General features: G+C 37.2%; 2 protein-coding genes across 4 annotated transcripts in view; both read left to right on the top strand.

Moving 5' to 3' along the window:
- The window catches only part of LOC129279897 (monocarboxylate transporter 13-like), a 36,980-nt gene extending 22,080 nt beyond the window's left edge, over positions 1-14,900 (top strand). For 2 of the 3 annotated variants that reach the window (XM_064112378.1, XM_064112379.1), the window contains exons 2-5: positions 9,542-9,685; positions 10,324-10,728; positions 11,418-11,936; positions 12,376-14,020. In XM_064112378.1, coding sequence (XP_063968448.1) covers positions 9,542-9,685; positions 10,324-10,728; positions 11,418-11,936; positions 12,376-12,497 — 1,190 coding nt within the window. In that variant the 3' untranslated portion in view covers positions 12,498-14,020. Of the gene's footprint in view, positions 1-9,541; positions 9,686-10,323; positions 10,729-11,417; positions 11,937-12,375 lie in introns of all 3 variants that reach the window. The other variant, XM_064112380.1, reaches the window with a different exon arrangement.
- On the top strand, positions 14,351-20,489 carry LOC129280560 (monocarboxylate transporter 13-like). Its single transcript, XM_054916560.2, has 5 exons — positions 14,351-14,900; positions 16,543-16,686; positions 17,356-17,730; positions 18,646-19,155; positions 19,434-20,489. The coding sequence occupies exons 1-5, from the start codon at positions 14,702-14,704 to the stop codon at positions 19,553-19,555; spliced, it is 1,350 nt and encodes a 449-aa protein (XP_054772535.2). The 5' UTR covers positions 14,351-14,701; the 3' UTR covers positions 19,556-20,489.
- Positions 20,490-22,851: the final 2,362 nt, after the last annotated feature.

Genomic DNA, 22,851 nt, shown 5'->3' with positions numbered 1-22,851 from the left:
GTTAAAGGAAACCAAAACCCAAGAAGAGAAGCAATCTTATTGCAAAGAGTAAAATGAGAGGAACAAATTAAAAAAAGTTTCATCAAAATCGGTTATGAAATAAGCAAGTTATAGACATTTAAAAAGTCTTGTTGTACTTTCTATGGGGATCCTCAAATTGGCAAACGTGCTTCAAAATGGCTGATTTTGTGGACAACTCTCCATTTGTTTTGTACACAAATTTTAAGATTTTCCCTTTATTTTACATATTTCACATTATCTCCTCCTGACCTTGACATATGTGGTGTCAATTATATTTTCTCATGACATATGTCGTGCTCAGAAGGAGGCAAGATGCAAGAAAGATAATGAGGAAAATTGTGTACAAAACAAATGGGAGAGTTGTCCACAAAATCAGCCATTTTGAAGCACGTTTGCAAATTTGAGGATCCCCATAGAAAGTACAACAAGAGCGTTCAAACTCCCATAACTTGTTTATTTCATAACCGATTTTGATGAAACTTGTTTTAAATTGTTCCTCTCATTTTTACGTTTTGCTATAAGATTGCTTCTCTTCTTGGGTTTTGGTTTCCTTTAATCAAGACTAGATTTATGTGCCAATCAATATTCATCATCTTCTCCTTTCAAACAGTTTCATATTGTAAACTCTTGATTTGGAAAAAGTACCTGTTCGGTCAGGCGGTATCCCCGGTTTATAGCGAGCGCATGTCCGAAAACGGGCATTACTCTTTGCTGCTATGTTCATAAACGATTTTAAAGAATTTATCAGTGATCGATATTGATTAGTTCACGATAGTTAAACAAAAATGTCTGGTATGATTCATGAGATTGTAAAGAAACTTTCTGATGAAGGTATATATCAGACAAGTTGGTAACGAACATAAAGCAAACTCTTGATAGATTGAGCATGACAAATTTATATGACATTTCTGATTCCTCGAGCAGAAATTGGATAAAACAAGCTGTAGATCTACGAATAAAGGATTCAGTTACAAAACTCTCAAGTGTGTTAATAGTATGCCGTAATTAGTAACCAACTGGAATAAAATTATTGGAAATGGGTTTTTGACTTATTTGAGTAGGTATGGGTGTCAACATTTACCAAAAAAAAGTTAGGAGGAATGCGGGTTGGGGAAAGTGCTTTTTTTCAAGGTCAAAGGTCAATGACCTTTTTAAATATACTGTATCATGGTATCTCCCAGATAAAATATTACAGGTTGGTGATCATGGTGTCAAAATGCACAGATTCTTACAAGAAGATCAAATAAAATAAAATCAAGTACCTACAATGCTCATTCATCCATGAAATTCAAGGTCAAAGCCTTTCAAAGTTCAATGACCATTATTACATTATATACCATATACGGTATAATGGTATCTCTGAGATGAAAAGGTGCAGGTTGGTGATCTAGGTGTCAAAATGCAGAGGTTCTTACAGGAAGATCAAATAAAATCAAATTAATTACCCAGAATGCACATTAAACAATAAAATTCTCGGTCAAAGCCTTTCAAAGGTCAATGACCTTTTTTCTACATTATATACCATATACGGTATAATGCTATCTCTCAGATGAAAAGGCGCAGGTTGGTGATCTTGGTGTCAAAATGCTCATATTCTTACAAGAAGATCAAATGAAATCAAATCAAGTACCTACAATGCTCATTCACCAAATGAATGAAATTCAAGGTCAAAGCTTTCAAAGCTCAATGACTTTTTTACATTGTATACCATATACGGTATAATGGTATCTCTGAGATGAAAAGGTGCAGGTTGGTGATCTTGGTGTCAAAATGCAGAGGTTCTTACAGGAAGATCAAATGAAATAGAATTAAGTACCCAGAATGCACATTAAACTATAAAATTCAAGGTAAAAGCCTTTCAAAGGTCAATGACCTTTTTTACATTATGTATCATACTGTATAATAGTATCTCTGAGATGAAACGGCACAGGTTGGTGATCGTTGTATCAAAATTCCCAGATTCTTACAGGAAGGTCAAATAAGATAAAGTTAATCACCTAGAATGCATACTAATCCATAAAGTTCAAGGTCAAAGGTCAGTGACCTTTTTACATAGGCTATATATCGTATAAAGGTATCTCTGAGATAAAACGCTGCATGTTGGTGATTTTGATGTCAAAAAGCAATTTTTGCAAGAAGATAAAAAAGACTCAAAATAATCATACAGAATAATCCAATATCCAAAGTCAAAGGTCAAAAGTTGAATAAAATTTTTATATATCCATGCATGATTCCCCCAAAAAGAAATAAATCCATTATATTCACATTTTATTTGTGAATAATAGAAAGAAATATAACTATTTGTAATGAACACTTGGAAGTCTAATAATTTCACTCTGAAAGAAACAAGGATAAAAAATGGCCATGGAAAATATATTTAGGAGTTAAAGGTCAATCAACTATGTCAATAGCGTCAGGGAATTTAAGTAAATAGGTCGATATAACGTGATTGTGGCATGTAGGTATAATGATTCTGATGGGAAAAAGACTGACCTGCGTGGAAAAAGAACACAAATTTAATAGTTGAATCCTTGACCAATGATGATGTCAAAATACAAGTTCGAGGTAAAATTTGATCAAATAGCACTTTTTCTTATAATATACTGTAATGCATTGACAAAAGTGTAAAAAAAAATCATGTGTGATATAATTTGAAATGGTGACAATGGTGAAGTTACCTAAAGTAGCAGCATTTAGATATGCATTTTATAAATCTAAATCAAGGTACTAATTTCTCTGTAGCAATAGGTCACTAATCTCAAATGCTACAATCAATACTATAACACTATAACTTAATCTGTAAATGGAAAGGAGAGGCCTAAGTCTTATGGCAAGCATCATCCGAGAACATTTTCATATAGCCAGGGACAATGACGAAGAATTAAAATAAGGCAATCATTAGAGCTGCAGCTTTTTTTGTCATAGATGAAGTAAATTATATATATCAACTTCAGCAAAGAGTAATTGAACTTTTGAAAACCTTCTGACATTTTCAAGACTTTGATCTGGCCCATTCAATGAAAGCCTAACGTTCTGTCAAGGGATATCAGACCAGGATCTATGTTATTACTGATAATTGCACAGCTTGATTATCAAGAACTGGAAGTGGTGTTGTAGGAGTTTTGTTAGGTCGATGGATGTGTACTTGTAAGCTATTATCTCCTTTTGAATTTCATTGTTATATGCCTAATTTGTGCATGATAACAATCAGTTGTTCTGGACCAAAAACATGATCCTTGTACAAACTGATACCTAGTAGAAATAGCATCATGGGTGACGCACGGCAGAGAGCAGATATGAAGTTTTGTCTTGCAGCATTAGCATCACAAGAGATTCTGGCAGCTCGCAATGAACTGATGAAAGGTACTAATAATACGGGAATTCACCTTTGTTGAAGTTGATATATATATAATTTACTACATGTATATGACAGAAGCTGCAGCTCTAATGATGGCCTTCATTTCATCATCATCATCATCATCCCTCTGCTGTTTGGAAATGCTCTCAGATGATGCTAGCTGTGACATGAGAGTTAGACCTGTCCTATCCATTTTCAGAAGATTAAGCTAATAGTTTATAGTATTTATTATAGCATTGAGGTGAGTGGCCTATCGCTGGAGAGAAAAGACACAACAACCTTGATTTAGATATAATGATGCATTAAATGCTGCTACTTAATATAAAAATCATTTCAAATTATATACTTGATTTCATTTATTTTTTCAGTGCTTTTGGCAATGCATCGCAGTATATGAAAAAGTGTTATTTGGTTATCAACTTTTTAAACTTAATTTCCACTGATATTTTTGAAAGGGCTCATTGACCTCTGACCCCTAAATACATTCTCCATGGCCTTCATTATTTCAGACCGAAATTATGAAACCTCCATGTTTTCATTACAAATTAGCCATGGTTATTTACATTGTTCAGATATAAAATATGAACACAAAAGATATTGTTTTTGGTTATTTTTATATCATATAGATTATATATTTCCTCTGATCTAGGATTTCAAGGGTGAAAGTTTATTCTTTATACTTATTTTAGTGTTGTTTAATCGTCTTGTACAAGTCTCTGGATTTTGGCACCAAGATCACCAACCTGCGGTGTTTTATCTCAGAGATACCATTATTATTATCTAATGTTAAAAAGGACATTGACCTTTGTCCTTGAATTTTATGGGTGAATGTGCATTCTCGATGCTTAATTTTATTTTATCTTCCTGTAAGAATATGCGTGTTTTGACACCAAGAACACCAACCTGCACCGTTTTATCTTAGAGATACAATTATATAATATGGTATATGTCGTATAAAAGGTCATTGACCTTTGACCTTGAATTTTATTGGTGAATGTGCATTCTAGCTAGGTACTTAAGTTTATTTTATTTGATCTTCTTGTAAGAATCTGTACATTTTGACACCATGATCACCAGCATGTACCTTATCATCTCAGAGATACCATTATACGGTATGGTATATAATGTAAAAAAGGTCATTGACCTTTTGAAAGGCTTTGACCTTGAATTTTATAGGTGAATGTGCATTCTAGGTCATTAATTTTATTCTATTTGATATTCTGGTAAGAATTTGTGCATTTTGACACCATTATCATCAATCTGCACCTTTCCATCTCAGAGATACCATTATACAGTATGTACGAAAAGGTAATTGACCTTTGACCTTTAAAAAAAGCACTTTCCCCAACCCGTATTCCTCCTAACTTTTTTTGGGTAAATGTTGACACCCATACCTACTCAAATCAGTCAAAAAACCATTTCCAATAATTTTATTCCAGATTGGCTCTTTTGGGGTCTAATTTAGGGATACTATAACTACAGAATTTTCAAAGAAAATGTCCGTTAAGAAAGTCACCTCATCAATATGAATTAAAAAGATAGAATCACTTTTTGTAGATTGCGTTGTGGACATCATCGGCTTCCTACAGTATATTGTCTCAGGAAGATATGAAAATCGTCAAAGAAATATGAGGCTTTGTACATTATGCAAGCTTCAATCAATTGGTGATGAATTCAACCATCTATTCATTTGTCCTTCTTTTGCTGAAGAAAGTTTCATCTTAAAAGATATTACACTGAAAGCCCGAATACACTCAAAATGAATCAGCTATTTAATTGTGAAAAAACAGACACCCGTTCCAACCCCTTTTTAAGTTTTGCATGGAAATCATGCTTCGTTCTAAATGCTCGAAATTCAATATTTTGAGCTTTTAATTGAATAGTGGTACATATATAACAGCCAATGAAATGCTGATGCATTTACGTGCCTTCCGTTAGAGATATGCTATTTTTTTAAATTAAAAGCTAAGTTTTAAAGCAGTGGTTTTTGAAGCTTGAGGGCATTGATTCATTATTTTAACTGTAGGCCTAATTTTCAAATTTTCTAAAACTTTGCTACGCTATAATATTTTTAGCTTTTCAACTGTGGTATAATATCCAACGATATGATGATGTCGTTATTTGCATTTTTCTCTTTTTAATCATATGTAAATTTTGATTATTTCTTGGAAGCTTCAAGGTATAATATTTCAACCACAATTATCAAATTATTTTTAATGCTAATATTTCTTTTTATTTTGATCAAATGTATCTGTTTGTAAATTACTTGATGAAATACTCTTGATGATTTTTGTATGATTATTTTTTCCAATACCCACTCTTTGGGTGACATTGGAATAATGTTATTGTCATTGTTATTGTCTCTGTTAGTGGATTTTTTCTCAGTGTACGAGGCCCAAACACACGCCCCAACTTTTAAGTGAGTCTACAATTGTCATACCACGAGACTGTGTTTCGATAACTGTGTGTGGTTGCGCGCTGTTGCGTGTGGGTATTTGTGGGCTGGTGAGGTTTGTGGGTGTTATAGGGTGTGCGAGAGAGGATGTGAATGCGTGCAAGGGTGTTTGCGTGAGAAGCATGGGTGCGTGCGCGGGTGTGTGTGTGTTTGCGTATAAGGCATGAGTGCGTGAGAGGGAGAGACAGAAACCATAAGGTCAGAAGACAGAAACCTGTACAGATAAGTCCTCGTCCCACTGGCCGACGGATACAAAACGTATTCATAAAGGAGACAGCGGACGAGCAAAATTTCGGGGATGGCTCTGACCATGCGTTTTCATCCGCTCCACAAATGGACAAAATATGCGAACACATATAGCGGAAAGGAACGGACGTGGGTAGTATATACCGCGGATGTTAAACGGAAGTTCATCGGAGATCGAGCTGATGGAAGTGGATGACAGCTCCGAAGGGGTTACCGGGGGCAGTGAATACTTTATTTACGAGATTATTTATAAGCTTAAATCTGTTCTATTTCCGTGCTACTAACAATTTATAGACCTTCCATGCCCCTATCTTTCCTCCCTCTTTCCGTTGTTCGGCTTTGGTGGATGTGAGTTGAGAGGATGCAGCGAGGATACAACCGACGTTTAACGGATGATAACGAACATGGAACGTTTGTTGCACGTATAATATGTTGCGGATTTACACCGTACCGCCGCGGCGGAGAGTTCATCCGTTCATTAAGTTTTGTGAGGCTCAAAGCTTTTTTTGCGCGGATGAAATCACAGTGGACTGATGCTCGATGGGTAGAGCGTACGATGCATGTATGCAATGAGTTCATAACGGATGCATAACGTTTTCCAACGGATGGCACGATTTTTTTTCATTTTTACATCCTCTCTGCATCCGTAAGTGCAGTGGGACCGGGCCTTTACCAGGTCGAAAGGCATAGGCCTACTTCACGATTAATGATGCATGCACATGAGTTCATTATGCGATCAATCCTCTCTCGTGTTGAGGCCGTATTCAATCCATTTAAAGGACAAGTCCACTTGAACAAAAAGGAAAAATCCAACAAGCATAACACTGAAAATTTCATCAAACTTGCATACGAAATAAGAAAGTTGAGATATTTTTAATTTTCGCTTAATTTAACAAAACAGTTGCATGCACATCCTTGTCTGTATGCAAATGAGAGGACTGATGATGTCACTCATTTTTTTTTTTTTATAATCTAAAATATATAATATTCTAATTCTCTCCTCGTTGTCATTTGAAACAAAGTTTTATTCCTCCCTGGACATGTGACATTACCGTTGTTTCAACACTTTATGGTTCAGTTAAGTTACTCCTTTTTGTTAAATCTGTAAAATTGAAATATTGCATACTTCTAACAATATAAAACAAAATAATAGTGAGTGAGGGACATCTTCGACCCTCTCATTTGCATAATTATAACTGAATTGTGTATAGAATTTTTTGTGAAGAATAAGCGAAACTTTGATATGTCATAGTTTTCTTATTTTACACCCGCCTTTGATAAAATTAATGTTCAATTTTATGCAACCTGTCCGAAACGTCGTATAGCCTCTTCACTTCATGCTACTACTACTCGAACCCAGGGGCCGCGGAACCGGGGGGGGGGGGGCTGGGGGGCTTCAGCATGGTCAGCCCCCTCACTTTTGGCTCAGCCCCCCCCCCCCCCACTTTGAAAACCGTTCCGCGGCCCCTGAAACCAAAGCTACTCAATCCATATTCAGCTCATCTCATCTGGTTTACAATTCTTTTCAGGTCTTCACTCACTTTCAAGAAAAGAATACCTCTAATTTCCCCTTTTCAACCTATATCGTCTTTCCATTTCAATCTTTCTGCCTGTATTTCCTTCCCTTCTTTATATTGCACATGGCGAACCGTAAACCTTCTCCAAGTAATATTATGCCGGTTTCATTTTTCTCTCTTGAATCTAATCGACATTTTTCTGGGGTGGAATTAATCTTTTACGAAGTCGTTAGGCTTTGTGCAATGGATTGAACACAGCCTGAACGGGGGTTAATATGTCGCATAATAGACGAATGAAGACATGCATCATTTGGTTTTTATTCGATATCACGTTATTGAGGTCACAGTAAAGGAAAGAAATTTACAGTCAAAGCAAAACATGATAAAGATCAAGATAGTCCCAGGTCATGACGCATTACTCTCAATGCAGGGAAGTAGTATAAAACTTAATGTACAGTACCTTAGTCCGGCAAATATCCGTTCGGTATGGGGCAGAAAGCGGACCCTTTATTGATCGGAGGGCACTTTCTAACAAAAATACCCCACCCCCCTCCCCCCTTTTAATATATATATGTATACTTGTATATCATAAACTCCTCACGAAAAGGTCTGGAAATCTAATTTTGATCGATAATCTTTCCTCAACTTCAGTGAATATTAATGGGTTATTGATACCAATGAATAGACCATTTACTTTTTTTTTAAATGATACCCTACATGATGTTATTATGGTCCACATAGAGATGCCGTGCCTTGAAATGTGGGGCAAGGCCAAATTTCAAAAGTTGCAAAATGACAAAATATTGAAAGTCATTGTTTGAGTGATGAGTGAGTTTATCAGTGGTTTCTTTTGTTTTCATGCAATCAATCACACCTCTGCCCAAGCAAATACAACAACCATGCATGTGTATTACAAACCACATACGACTAAACCATGTTAACTCACAGAATCATCACTACATAAACCACAACAAAACATCAAAATTGAAGGAGCAGGGGTTTGATTTGAATGGACTTTCATCTATATTGACATGATTGACACAGACAAAAGAATCATGTTCTTTATTTACCCTTCATGACTATTTTTGCTCGTTTTGCAGCTTTTCAATTCAGACCTCATCCAACACTTTTAAATTCTGCTCTTTTCGCGATGGCACGATCATAACAAGCATGAGATCATTTTAAAGAGAATTAAATGACCTTTTTAATGATATCAAAAATGCATTGTGTAAAATTGGTAAGTGGGAGAAATGAATGGCCAAACTCAGATTTCTAAACTTTTTTGAGGGGTTTATATTCCGACTCAAAAATGTTATTTTGGACTATCAAAAGAGGGGAGAGAAAATGTTTACCACACACGCATCCATTAAAAAAATAATATGCGACCCCTGGAAAACGGCTCATAATTGGGTTACACTTCGTAATTCCGAAGGTTCTTTATTCCGAAGGTTCGTAATCACGAAACATGTAAATTGCCTATACCTCGATGTTCGTTAATCCGAAAACGTAAAAGGGTTCGTTAATCCGAACATTTGTGGCGTTATTCCGAAGGTTCGATAATCCGAAAACAAAATAAGGTTCGATGTTCCGAAGGTTCGTTAGTCCGAAAACGAAATAAGGTTCGTCAATCATTACGTATTCGGACTAACGAACCTTCGGAATTACGAACCTCATTTCGTTTTCTGATTAACGGACCTCACTTTGTTTTCGGACTAACGAACCTTCGGAATTACGAACCTCATTTCGTTTTCGGACTTACGAACCTTCGGAATTACGAAGCTTCGGAATAACGAAGCTTCGGAATCACGAATGTATGCGATACTTGCGCATAATTGTGCCCACACATTTCATAAGCGCTTGCTAAATGTAGTAAAAGTTTCAACTGAATTGTGTAACATAAGCATAAAGCCTTATAATACTGTATATGTATTTGTCTTGGTACAGCTCCAGTAATTGCCGCCCTCTTTCGTCGTCGTTCAATCCGCCGTTTCCTGCTTATATCCGGGGCGTGTCTATCTCCATTGGGAGTGGCGTTGACTTCCATAGCAACCACCAACGGTCAAGTGGCAACATTTCTTTCAATTACAGGTGATCTTTTACATCCATTAGACAAATGGATGATTATAATTTTTTAATATTTTTTTTTACTGTTGCATCGTTTTGTCACGTGACCCAAACATAATCGTTGTTGTCACGTTGTCGTTTTCAACGAAATGCTGAATAAGGCCGGTATACGTCCGAAACAAAATGAATGACCGGTCCGAAAGTATAACCCACTGGCAAGTCATTACACGTTTTATTTAAAAAAAATGAATCCTCATCGGAGATGGTTAAAACTTTTGTGATGTGTAATTAGAAAGCTTTTTGTAGTGAGGGTTAGCTGTCCCTAAAATATTGAATTCTGTGAAGAGCGAAGTCTTACAGCGGGCCGGATCCAGGGTCCGCCTAATGCCTGTGCCGGGTAGTTCACGGACTGTAGACGAGTTATAGTGCAATATCGGCTTTAATTGTGATACTTTTCATGATAAACATTAATTGTTCTACATGAACATAATAACGAATAAAGTAGATTTGACATAATTATATGAGAGAGAAATATCCTTGTTCATCGAAATCAATTTCTTCATTTTCTGTTATGAAATGATTGGGTAGTCTGAGTCCTTTCTGGTAGTTCTTAAGTTGATTTCTGTTGCACGTTTTTCAAGTAACTTTTTTTTAACCTATAGGTTTTGGAAACTGCGTCGTAATGGTTTGTACTATTATGACATTACATCGTGTTGCTTCGAGCAACTACAATCTACTGTTTAGCCTTGGTATGACTGGATATGGGACCGGTATGGTTATGATACCACTTTTTGCTGAATTGCTACGTAATATCTTTGGCTGGAGAGGTGGTTTGCTTATCATTAGTGGCTTGATGACACACCTGATTCCATGTGCTGTTGGTATTATGCTGGAATCAGATGATAATACGGAACGTGGCTATCAGGGACTTCCAAACAGCCCCACTAGTATAGAAGACCTAGTGGAAGAAGAAATAGCAGAAGAAGAAATAGTAGAAGAAATAGTACAGGAGGAAGAAGAAAGTACAAACCTGGCAAGCCATGGGCGCTGCTGTTGTAATACAGAAGGTAAGAAGTTGGGAGGGACGGATGCAAAAACTACAGATAGGCTAATGGAAAACCAACAGATAATGAAACTTGTATCCCTGTGCAAATGGAGGTATTGATTAGATTGATGATTTTTTTTCTTCCTTGTCTGAAACATGTGAGTTTGTCAGAGTGTGTGAAAAAAGTCGGAACCTTTAGTGGGGGCTCACTTTAAGAAATCCTGGGTCCGCCACTGTGGATATCGTTTCACGACAGCATCTTTAGGCTCCAACACTTATTCTGAAACTGCCAGAAGACTATTTCAAAGGCTTAAAATTATTAAATATATTCCTATTTTATGAAATGATGGATTGTTTTGAAAACATGCGAATACCCATCACTCGCATGTAGCAAATGAGGAATTCGTTACGTTGGGACAATATTTCATTAGAGATTTTCCTGAAACTTATTTTCATGATGTACATTTGTTTTTATCTGACTTAAAAATTGATAAGCACCTATACATATATTTCCATAATTTCATTCATTTTGGGCATAAAACATGACATTTCAACAATAGGTCTTGGAGAAAACATAAATAAATTGTAAACATCCGACCCTTTTTTACAGTGTATATCTATACACTGATGCACGTAATATACATGTTCTATTTGTAAATTAACGACTTTTCCATTTCCCCCTTACTTCCTTACAACTGAATTCACCTCAAGGAAACAACTGCGAGCCTCGATATCTTGAAACTTTCGCTAGGATCGTCAGCAGTATTCACCAGTCAGATTTTTACATGGACCCTCTGTTGAATGTGATAATAATTCTCAATTTGACTTTCTATGTGCTCCATAGTGGCTGGCATTCCTTTCTTGTACCACATGCTCTGCAGAGAGGAATCTCCATCCGAGACACCCTGATCATGACATTTACAGCAGCAATAGGGAATACCTTCAGCAGGGTTGCTGTAGGTGTCCTAACCAACAACCGTTTCCATCCGGTCACAATATTTCTCTTCGCTACATTGCTGGATATAGTTGCTCTCCTCTGCGATGTTTATGTCAACAACTACTACCTTATCTTAGTGACGTCATGTGTCTCCGCAATGTCGATCGGAGGAAGTGCAGTTTTGGGAGCGCTGATCTTGAGGGACAGAGCGTCTCCAGAGAAATTTCACATCGCCTACTCAGTCGACAAATTCTTCCAAGGTTGTGGGATGTTTCTAGGTGGTTACTTAGGAGGTAAGATATATATATACATATATATATATATATATATGAACGATTTTCGACATGTAAGGGTGTACATTATTTTCACTAAACATAGTACGATTTTAATGAATACGGTAGAAATTAAAGCAGCTATTAAGCACTGCACGATAAAACAAAGAAGGAATAAATGCACAAGTGTTTTTCAACTCAACTTAGTTCCAAGTCGATTATTGTAAATAATAGTAAAAAAAACATCTTAGGGCCTATGCCATGAATATGCTTAGTTGAAAGCTTACAATTTCACCAAGGAAATCGACTTGAAATTATTCACCTTGTATAATGACGATAAACACAATTTCCTTTGATCTCGAAACTTGTGTTTTAGCCGTGGATTACTTAAACTTTGGCTATCATTATTCAGCTCTTCTTCACATTGCCTCTTATTTCACTTTGTATTTTCTCTGTTCAGGTTGGACTGCCGATCACTTTTCATCCTTTGATGCTACGTTCAAGCTCTTAACTCTCATCGATATCTTCATTCTCGTCCTCATCGCAGTAATCACATGCAAGCCAAAACCTAACACCACCTAATTATTCAAAAGGAACCATTTCTATTTTTTTTTTTGATGTCAAGGAAGTAGACACCATGTCCACTCCATTTAAAACTACGTAAGCTACAGTCTTTTCAATCGACCCCTCTTTTGTTTCGCCTGGACTTAATAATTGGCGCATTCCTCTTTTCAACTCGTTTGTTGTCTGTATGAGAGATGAGAGATGTTATCAAAACCTTCTCACAGGCAATTATTCATCTTCGTAACAAGGGCCTGCGCTACAATGTTATGTTTGTTTGTCTTATAGAGAACCTTGCGTCACGGTCGCGCACATGCTCACATGCGTCTCAATCAACCATTCAGGAGCGAAGGCGGAACAGGCAGAGAGCAAAGGAGGCTGTTATTTTTTTGAATGGATAAATGCAAATGACAGGTATTGCATTTCTCGTGTGTGTGTGTGTGTCTTATTCAACGGACGAAATGTTATTTACTTCAGGAGATGCAGGAATTATGGTTTAATGCCTGAAGCAAGCCAGCTGCCGGTAGGTCGATTGTGACTTCACTTCGTAGCCCTGCGTTTACCTCAAGCAGTCAATATTTTTAATATTAGTTACAAACGACATTTATTGTCAATACAGCAACCCGTTTGTTTTGACAAATAAACTTAGTTGTACGTTCCCTTCTTCTCTTCTCTCCTGTCCTATCTTATGGCATTTGTATTTTTATGATTATGCATAATATAGGCCCTATTATGTTTCATGTATTATGTAGTATGTTTATGAATGTTATTTGGGCCTTCCGAACACGTCTTATGAGCATGTTTTTGGTCCACCACTATTTTAACACATACGTTGCTTTGAATAGGCATATATTCTATTTTGTGGAAATAAATGAAATTAAAAACATGAAATATACGAGCTGTTGCCCCACATGTTATGCAATATAAAATGCATAAATTTCAATTTTGTAATTGTTGACTAATTAGAATCTTTTCTTCTGGGAGAAAAGGGATATCCTAAAATAAACCCATTTGCAAAATTTCTGAGAAAATGATACTTCAGATATGGCGAAGCTGCTGGCATATTACGTCACAAAAATTAATTCTGCTTATTTTTTTTCAAATCTTTGAATGGTGTATTGTCCTCAAACCTTCACCAATATATTTTATTATCATCATCGGAGACAAATACGTTTTACGTCTTGAAATTTTCTGTTCTGTATCAAGCATTATCTGTGTATTTAGTTAACAATTGTGGACTAAATTATGTGAGTTGAAGGTATTTATGATTGTAATTGTTTATTCTACGAAGAAATATATAACAAATTGCATAATTATTTCAATTAACAACTTACGCTTATTGTTTTCTGCAATCAGCATTGCCGTTAAAAGGGAACAATGGCATGATCGCTTAAAACATGAAGGTGACATGGATTTCAAATGTTTTCATTGTTTTATTGAAGCAATACTTTGCACATCACCATGAATATGTAATGGATGTGGTTTACTGTTGTATCTACAAATTACTTTTTGCAATAAAATAGGATTAAAAGAAAACAAGATTGAATAATACAAGGTAACACTGAATTATCCTTTTTTTATACACAAAATAAAGAGGATTTCCGTGAAGATTATGAAAACCTCTGTAATTCGATCGAACAAGAGGGTGAGAAAACGATATTTAGAACGGTAACGGTTAAAAAAAACCCGTGTATAGGTTCAGTGATTATTTCAACTGCCAAATTGTGCTATTTGCATTGTCCGCTTGTATCACACAAGTAATATTTATTTCAAAAGAATCCCATTTTTTATTATTCATGTCCATTCATACGCACCATTGTACATGGCAAACTCTGGCTTTCGGGGTTTATAAGATTGTTGTAAAGGATTTTTTTGTCTATTTTTATTTTGAATACGTTTGGTATGTATTTATGGTAGGACACTGGCTACGTGCACCGACCACGCAGTGCCATCGTGCGTTTAACACGCTATATTAACATGGCCCAGTTCAAGATCTAGTTGGTGTTTTTTTCTGCTATTAACTTTTTTCAAAGGATTGTTGGTTAATCATGCTTTATCAATTAAAGCAATGATATTCATTCCTCACACAGAAACGGGATATATCAGAGAGATATATCAAACATATAATGTGCTATACACGACAGTGATATCACACATTCTTCAGGTTAATTTGTTGTGTTACTTATCGATCAAAAGGTTTTTGAACTTGCAGTGTCTCTGAAAAAATGGCTGGTAACTTTTACGCGATGGTAACTTCTGAAAGTTTTATAATAGTGTTAGTAACATTTTTAAGAACCTGTGGCCATGTGGGAATTATCAAGACAATAGGTATCTACTTGGAAGACATCAACCGGAGTCTTAGAACGACACCAACCGATATAGGAATTGCTCTTGGTCTTTTTAGTGCATTCAGCAGTTTTCCAGGTGAGAATAAATCTTTAATCTGTTTTGATAAGATTACACATTAAACGAAACTGAATTTTAATTTTAAATGCACGGACCTCCCCGCTCGAAAGAGGCGACCGAAGAAGATGATTGTGGAAAGAAGAAAATGGTAACCATCTCCATGTGCGCTTCGCGCACGACATTTTAGATTATCTCAATTCATACCTGGGCTGCTCCTCCGTGGAACACCTAAACGAGAACCTGAAGATAAGAGAAATGCCCCCACCCCTCTCATAATACTATACTTTACAAGAACACGGGTGCATCACCATTCCGTACGTGGGAGTTACATACAGTGGTGCCCAAAAGTTAGTGAACTCCGCCAGTGTACAAGTTCTGCCATGTTCTAGATATTTAATTGTGAAGTCAGATGATTCGATACTCGTTTGTTACTCTGGGCTCGCCGAACATCGTAGTGTTGTTTTCTGCATTGAACACTCGGTATAAAGAAGTGCACGATGGAGGGTTCACTAACTTTTTAATTTTAGCACAATTGTATTTAAAAGAAACGGGAAAGGCACAATGACGTGATTGATCTTATATAGCATAGCTTGCCGACGTCTCTGATGGGGATTCATGAGAAAAAAATGACTATATTCAAGCAAGTATGTCGGCAGCTTGGTCCGCAGCCTGACTGCTTGAAGTGAATTGGGTGGTTGCCCCAGTAATGAAAAACAGGCAAGCCTGTTTATGTGAGTAGAATTGAGCAAGGTCATTCTACAAGATTCTATTCGGAAATTCAATGTGCATGATGGATTAGACCTTGCAATCCTTGCGTAAATATGGGGGAGGGGTGCCCTCAATCAGTCCTCTCGGCATTTGTTTAATTTCTCCTGAAAACGACATAAAAATCCACTGAAATCGTGCGACAAATTCCTTATTTTCAGTAATATTTTGTGCTAAGACTTGAAATGTTATGCCCAGTGGCGTACCTAGGATTTTCCACAGGGGGGGGGGGCAAATTCGTCCGCCAAAAAATTTGACAAGCAAAAAAACAAGGTCTTCAACCACAAATAGAGGATTTCGTACCAGATAAAAAAATTTGACAAGCAAAAAAAAAAAAAAGTCTACAAGACTCGTCAGGGGGGGGGGGCAGGGATATGTCCCTTGCATTGGTTGTGACTAGTCAGGGGGCAGTCTGCCCCCCCCCCCCGTAGATACGCTAGTGTTTATGCCTCTGTCATTCAGATTGTTTCCAGTATTTTTGCCCTCAATTTTTAATGTACACATGTATAATATTCACTGGCGTAAATCCTTGCGTCACACCTATTGCTGGGGGGTCTATTTGTTCATTCCCCCACTTAAATTGCATGAGATGCCGTGGCCGTGGAGGTGCCGTGGCCGAATGGTCTAATGCGCCTGGCTATCCGTGGAAAGTCCGGGGTTCGATTACCGGCCACAGCGCCTTTGCCCGTGAGCAAGGCATTAAATCGGCAATGCCCCTTTATCCTGCATTTAAATAAATGGAAATGATTATTGATAACTAGGTGTGCACTTGTTAAAAAAATAAATAAAAAAGACGTCACGGATTTATACCCGTGATTATATTCATTGTTATTATCAATAATATCAAAAGTCACATAAAAATTATTATAAATCTTGATGTTGACCATCTTTACAGCTCCAATAATTGTTGCCCTCTACCAACGTCATTCAATCCGCCGTTTCCTCCTTGTGTCTGGGGCGTGTCTATCTCCAGTAGGAGTGGTGTTAACATCCATGTCAACCACCAACGCTCAAATGGCAATATTTCTTTCAATTACAGGTAATCTTCATCTTTCAATCAATATGGTTTTTGTCTTTATGTTCCTCTTGATCTTTATCCACTCTTCCAAAATACTTGTCTCCCTTTTTCCCAACACATCATCATCTTCTGCTGAAGGGTGACCAAAAAACGGTTTAAACAGAGCTTAATTACATAATGCTACATTTGAAATGTTTTCCACTCTTTTTAACGATTTTAGAAGCGCTGTAAGTGGCTTGCAACAAATGCTCGCGTCACGTTTTCATGCTATTGTTCATTGGTTAAATATTTACATATATTTAATCGCTACATTGATCTTGAGAACTTCTAAGAGTATAAAGATTTCTGCATTCCTGAGTTGAAATAATTTTCAGGTTCCGGTTTTTTCTCAACATAATATTGAACATTCGTCTTTGCCAAGGTATATCATATGATTTCATAGTCATACGGCCTGGCCTTTCATCTTTATTTACTTGCCTGACTTCATGACGTCATGACTATAGTGCCAAAACCATTTGCATTAAATACGAGAAATCTGGTGTAATGTTGGGTTAAGTTACGTGATTTAGAAATAAAAATTATGTGTATATCCCACAAATCTGTCCATTTGATTTCTTTTACAGAAAAAACACACATCAAAAGCTTTAATAGAGTATTTCATTTTTAACATGTTTTTTGTTCTTCTAATAGGTCTTGGACATTGTGTAATAATGGTTTGTTCTATTATGACATTAAATCGTGTTGCTTCAAACAATTACAATCTACTCTATAGTCTTGGAAAGACTGGCTATGGGACTGGTATGGTTCTAATACCATTTTTGGCTGAACTGTTACGTAAAGCATATGGCTGGAGAGGTGGATTGCTTATCATTAGTGGTCTGGTGGCACACATTATTCCTTGTGCTGTTGGTATAAAGCTGGACTCTGATGAGAATATCGAACGTGGTTATCAGAAAGTTCTGAGTAGCTCTATTGGTAGTAAAAGAGAAGAAGAAGAACGAGGAGAGGAAGAAACGGGGAAAGGAAAACATGACTGTAATAGCTGCATCCGTCGGGATACAAAAGGTGAGGAAATCAAGCCGAAACTGCTTTTTTATCATATTCCCGTCATCAATTTCACTCATCTTTTTTACAGAGTAATTATGAAACATGGAAGAATCAGAAAATGAAAAAAAAAAAATCTTCACAATTTTGACTTTTTTATTTGTGTGTCGAATTCCAAGGAATTTTGATTTGCGACTTGTCTCTCATTTCGGTATGATCGATCACATATGATTATATTGGCATTTTGGATCATGCAGGGCAATATTTAAAAAAAAGTTCATGTCCCGCCCCACCCCCGCACTTGGCGCACAGACGCTGGAGTAGGTGATTTGAAGGATTGCATTTTTTAACTTTGGCCTATAAAAGCATAACTGAAGTTTAGTCGGAAGTTGCAAAAGTGATGACCCTCAACGACTTGACCGTGTGAGAGGGCTCCGATTTTTATCAAGAAAAGGTGTGGCTCTTTAAGGGGCCCTCCCATGAACCGTAGGGAATCCTGGATCTGGCCAATAGTGGGTATTGTCTATTCTAAAACATCAGCACTGCCCTGGAACTGTGATTAAAAGTATTAGATTGCAATTATAATACAGACTATTGTTATGAATGTCATAAACTCGTGATACTTTGCCAAATTTTCTGATACGTTATACATGTAAATCCTCACTCAAAATAAACATCACTAAAATTTCACATAGATAACAATGGGTCCGTTGGGACAATAATCATTCTTCAATTTTTGCTTGAACAGTTTCCATCGGACTCAGGAATCATTGTTATCTTAATAGAAATTTCCCTCGAAGTGTTCACAATGAGAAAGTTAATATCGGGTTCTGCATGAAGTTTACTTCGAGTGATATACACGTATCTAATATTTCTAAATCGACGACTTAGAACTCCAGTATTCTTTCACTTCTTTACAACTGAATATCCCTCTAGGAAACGACTATCAGCCTGGAACTTTGGCACGGATCACCACCAGTATTCACCAGTCAGATTTCTACGCGGACCCTCTGTTGAACGTGATAATGAGTCTCAACATGACTTTCTTTGTGCTCTACAGCGGCTGGCACTCATTTCTCGTACCACATACCCTCCAGAGAGGAGTCTCCATCCGAGACACCCTGATCATGACATTTACAGCAGCAATAGGGAATACCTTCAGCAGGGTCGGTGTGGGTGTCCTAACCAACAACCGTTTCCATCCGGTCACAATATTTCTCTTCGCTACAGTGGCGGACATAGTTGCTCTCCTCTGCGATGTTTATGTCGTCAACTACTACCTTATCTTAGTGACGTCTTGTGTCTCTGCAATGTCGATAGGAGGAAGGGCAATTTTGGGCGCGCTGATTCTGAGGGACAGAGCGTCTCCAGAGAAATTTCACATCGCCTTTTCTGTCGATAAAGTCTTTCAAGGATTTGGGATGTTTGTTGGTGGTTACTTTGGAGGTAAGGCATATCCACTCGGTTGAATATATATCATTCGAACGCATCGGGTAAAGTCAAATCAGCAAAGCATTGGATATCCTTTAAAAAGAAAGATTAAAATCCCCTGTATCTTTTAATAAAAAAATACGATTATTAAATGTGACTGACAGTCCAACAGGTCATCGGGACGGTGATAGTTGACAAATTAAAATACAATGAACTGATGAAAAGTTTGGGTGTAAGTTATCGGGCTCTGCTTGACACGATCGCTTAGTTTATTTTGTATTTTCTTTATCCAGGTTGGATTGCCGATCGCTTTTCAACATATGATGCTACGTTTAAGTTCCTAATTTTCATCGATGTCTTCATGCTCGTACTGATAACAGTAATCAAAATCAAGCCGAAACCCAATTCCACCTGACCATTCAGAAGGGACCTAAATATTACTTTCCGTTTGTGGTTATTCAAGTGCAAACCAAAACCTGGCAATGCTTATTGTACGTGCTAATTACTGAAAACGGTCGGAAAATCTTTCAATTGAAAAAAGATTATTTTAATTGGATCAGATATTCTGTCATTATATATATGGGAACACATTTACGAGATGCTGCACAGACACCGTGGTTACTTTCAAGATTTATCTTCCTTGTTTCAGCCAACCATGTAAAATAAACATTCTGAAAACGCTATCAATGTGGATCTCAGGAAAGTCATTCACGTACAGTGATTGAAGACCTATAGCTATCTGTCTCAAATAAGCGGCATTCTCTGCGAAGTTTTGCTCCTACCTCAAGAACACCTCTATGTGAAGACATATTGGTGCTCCATCTCTGCTAAAGAATGTCTACTTCAATATGACCTCTCAATCAATGGCCAGTTCACTTCGGTGTTTTTGGAACTTCCTACCAACCTGATCCACTCAGCATGTGGTTCTGAGGAACTTTATCCATACCTGCTCTAAGAAGTCCCAAAGTGACCTTGCCCACTAAGCCAGGGAAGCACCCCTCCTGCATGGACAGTAACCGATCGACGTTGTATACCCATTCTTAACAAGGAAAACACACACATTGACAACTATATGTGTTCCTTACCTCTATCATCTGTAAGGTTGCAGAGCTCACCGTGCAGACCCCAAAGCATGCATATATGGAATGCATACCACCTCAGACACTTTGCCGCCCGGACATGCTCCCACCCCCCCCCCCCCACATACACACACACAGACACAGACGTGTGACGCCGCCTCTGGATATTACGTGGTGTTAATTGAAAGTCTTTTAGAAATGTTTGTTAACACAAAAATAGTTTACTGTTTAATAATATGCAATGAGCTAATAAATGGATTTTATAAACAATGACCATGTCGCACATACGTTACGCTTTAACCTCTGACAGTTTCAACAGAAAAAAAATGTGGACTATCCTAGTTGAAAATGCGTCGAGGCAAAGTTATGTAGTTCCATCTACCACCGGGCACTCTCTGTGAATATCGTATAAACCCCGGATCATGTTGCAGATTCCTTTCTTTAAGCATGGACCTATTATAGGTTCGTGGTTTAAGAAAATAGGCCTAATCTAAACCGGAAGTGCATATTCATATTCATCTCCTGTAGTTGGTATCTCATTCATATGTTGGTGCTGAGCCACTATCGATTGGTTTCCATACGACCCGTCCCCGACCGTTGACACGGATCGAGTTCCCATAGTTTCATAAGGTGCCGTTGGAGTGCTAGAAGGCACCAAGTCCATATATGGCCTCTCTTGCTGCTGCAGTTTGATTTTCGAGAAGGCATACCTGAATAAACCAACAAGAATTTCGTTTGAATTGTGGTCAAATATTTTAATGCGTCTTCAATAATTTCGTTACACATGGTACTCCTGAAGGCGTGGAATGAAAGAATAGATTGCCCCTCTATCAAATTGGGTTCATTAACAGATCATCTTGTCAAATAGATCAAGTATTTACTGAATTTTATCTAGCCTTACTCAATATTATGAAAAATGCTGTGCTAAATAATAATCAAACCGAATTGTCAGATGGTTAGTAGACAAACTGGCGATGGTTGGGTGAGACGATAAAGTAGTAGACGAAGAGGGCGAAGAGCAATCGACAATTTGTCAGATCTCGGCTCTCGATCCTTACCATCAGGTTGGCCATTGATCTATTTATGACCGCCTGTATTCCGTTCCTTTTTTCCAATAAAGGTCGCCAATGGCGTCCTTACTATTTGTCCTGTATGCTTGTTAGGCATAGCAACAACTAATATCGCAAAAATTGATTTAATACATATAGTACTTTCATATCTTACCTAAAATACACCATCATGGTATGATCATTTATTTTGTTTAATACCTTTTGGCATAGGTTAGAGTGAAAAATGATATCCTTTCTGGAAACGGTTTATACCTATATCTGTTTGGATCAATGAATATCAATTCAGTTTTAAAAATCATGAAAACATAGAACACTATTTAAAAGGATTCAGTTGCAAATGCAGAACCGGGGATGCTGGTCCATTGGTGAAGAGTCTACCACTTTAACAGGAGGTTGTGGATTCGACCCCTTGCCCGGTTACAACAGAGACTAATGGAAATGGTACCTTTTGCCATATTGCGAAGCACTCAGCTAATGCTGATGGCTAATAACTATTCATTAGATAGGCCTATTTGTAGAACTCAGCAGTCCATTACCGAATTGGTAAATAAATAATCTTCGTAACTTCCGGTAGACACTTTCCCCTATCATTATTATTGTTACAGTTGCATTTTTTCTTGAAAGTGGAAATGCATACCTAAGCTTTATGTAGAGTAAGGTGATCACAACCCCAAACAAAAGCAGGCACAGTGAGACGAATCCGAAACCAATCGCCATCCCTTGGAATAAAAAAAAAAAGGAGAATAAAAGTATGATCATCATCTGATCATGATGCATGGTTTATCTGGAGTTAAATCGCGAGAAATATGTCTCAAAGAGGCTAATTCAAACATTCTCAAGACCTACGCACATACCCTCGTACACATCGTCACCCACGCGCATAGACAAATAGATAAATAAATACGTATAGACGGAAAGGTAGCACCCGCGGAAAAGCCTCATTTATTTAAATAGCATTTGCATATAACGTACAGATACTCCATAGAAGCTCCATGGTGATAAGCGTATTTTGTACCACTTTCGGCCACACCTCCTGGGAGACATTTGAACCGAATCCTAAGCCCTCATTTGCATATTGCTAATGAATCATTTATTTTTTCTTTGCGTATTCGCAAGATACTGTGATTTGATTGGACATTACCTCATGCATAATGTATTTTTATATTGAAATTCGTACGTCATAATTTGACCCCTATCGTCACTTCGGCTTAATCAAGGGCTGAAAGGTGACGTCACCCGCACAGAAGAAGGTTATTTCCTTGAAAGATTTTCGGTGAGTACTGTCAGATTAACGCTGAATTTTAATTCATTTACAAAAATAAATCAAAAGATCTTATGTTATATGGGATCTTTAGATGTCTGGGTATAACGTGAATTAATTTTTGTTTATAAAAAGTGGGTAATCCTGGGTTTTAGGGGCGTAAAATATCTGTACACATTACCGGCCTCCAACTTCAGCCAAATCATCCCAGCATAGTATGGACTGCTAAAAGGGCAAATATTCAAATATGATTGAGCTGTTTTCATCATTTTTGTCTCGCATGTTATAGCTGAGCCTTGAT

The sequence above is a fragment of the Lytechinus pictus genome, chromosome 17 (genome assembly GCF_037042905.1).
Source record: "Lytechinus pictus isolate F3 Inbred chromosome 17, Lp3.0, whole genome shotgun sequence".
NCBI lineage: Eukaryota > Metazoa > Echinodermata > Echinoidea > Temnopleuroida > Toxopneustidae > Lytechinus > Lytechinus pictus.
This window is presented reverse-complemented; position numbering and strand designations above follow the sequence as displayed.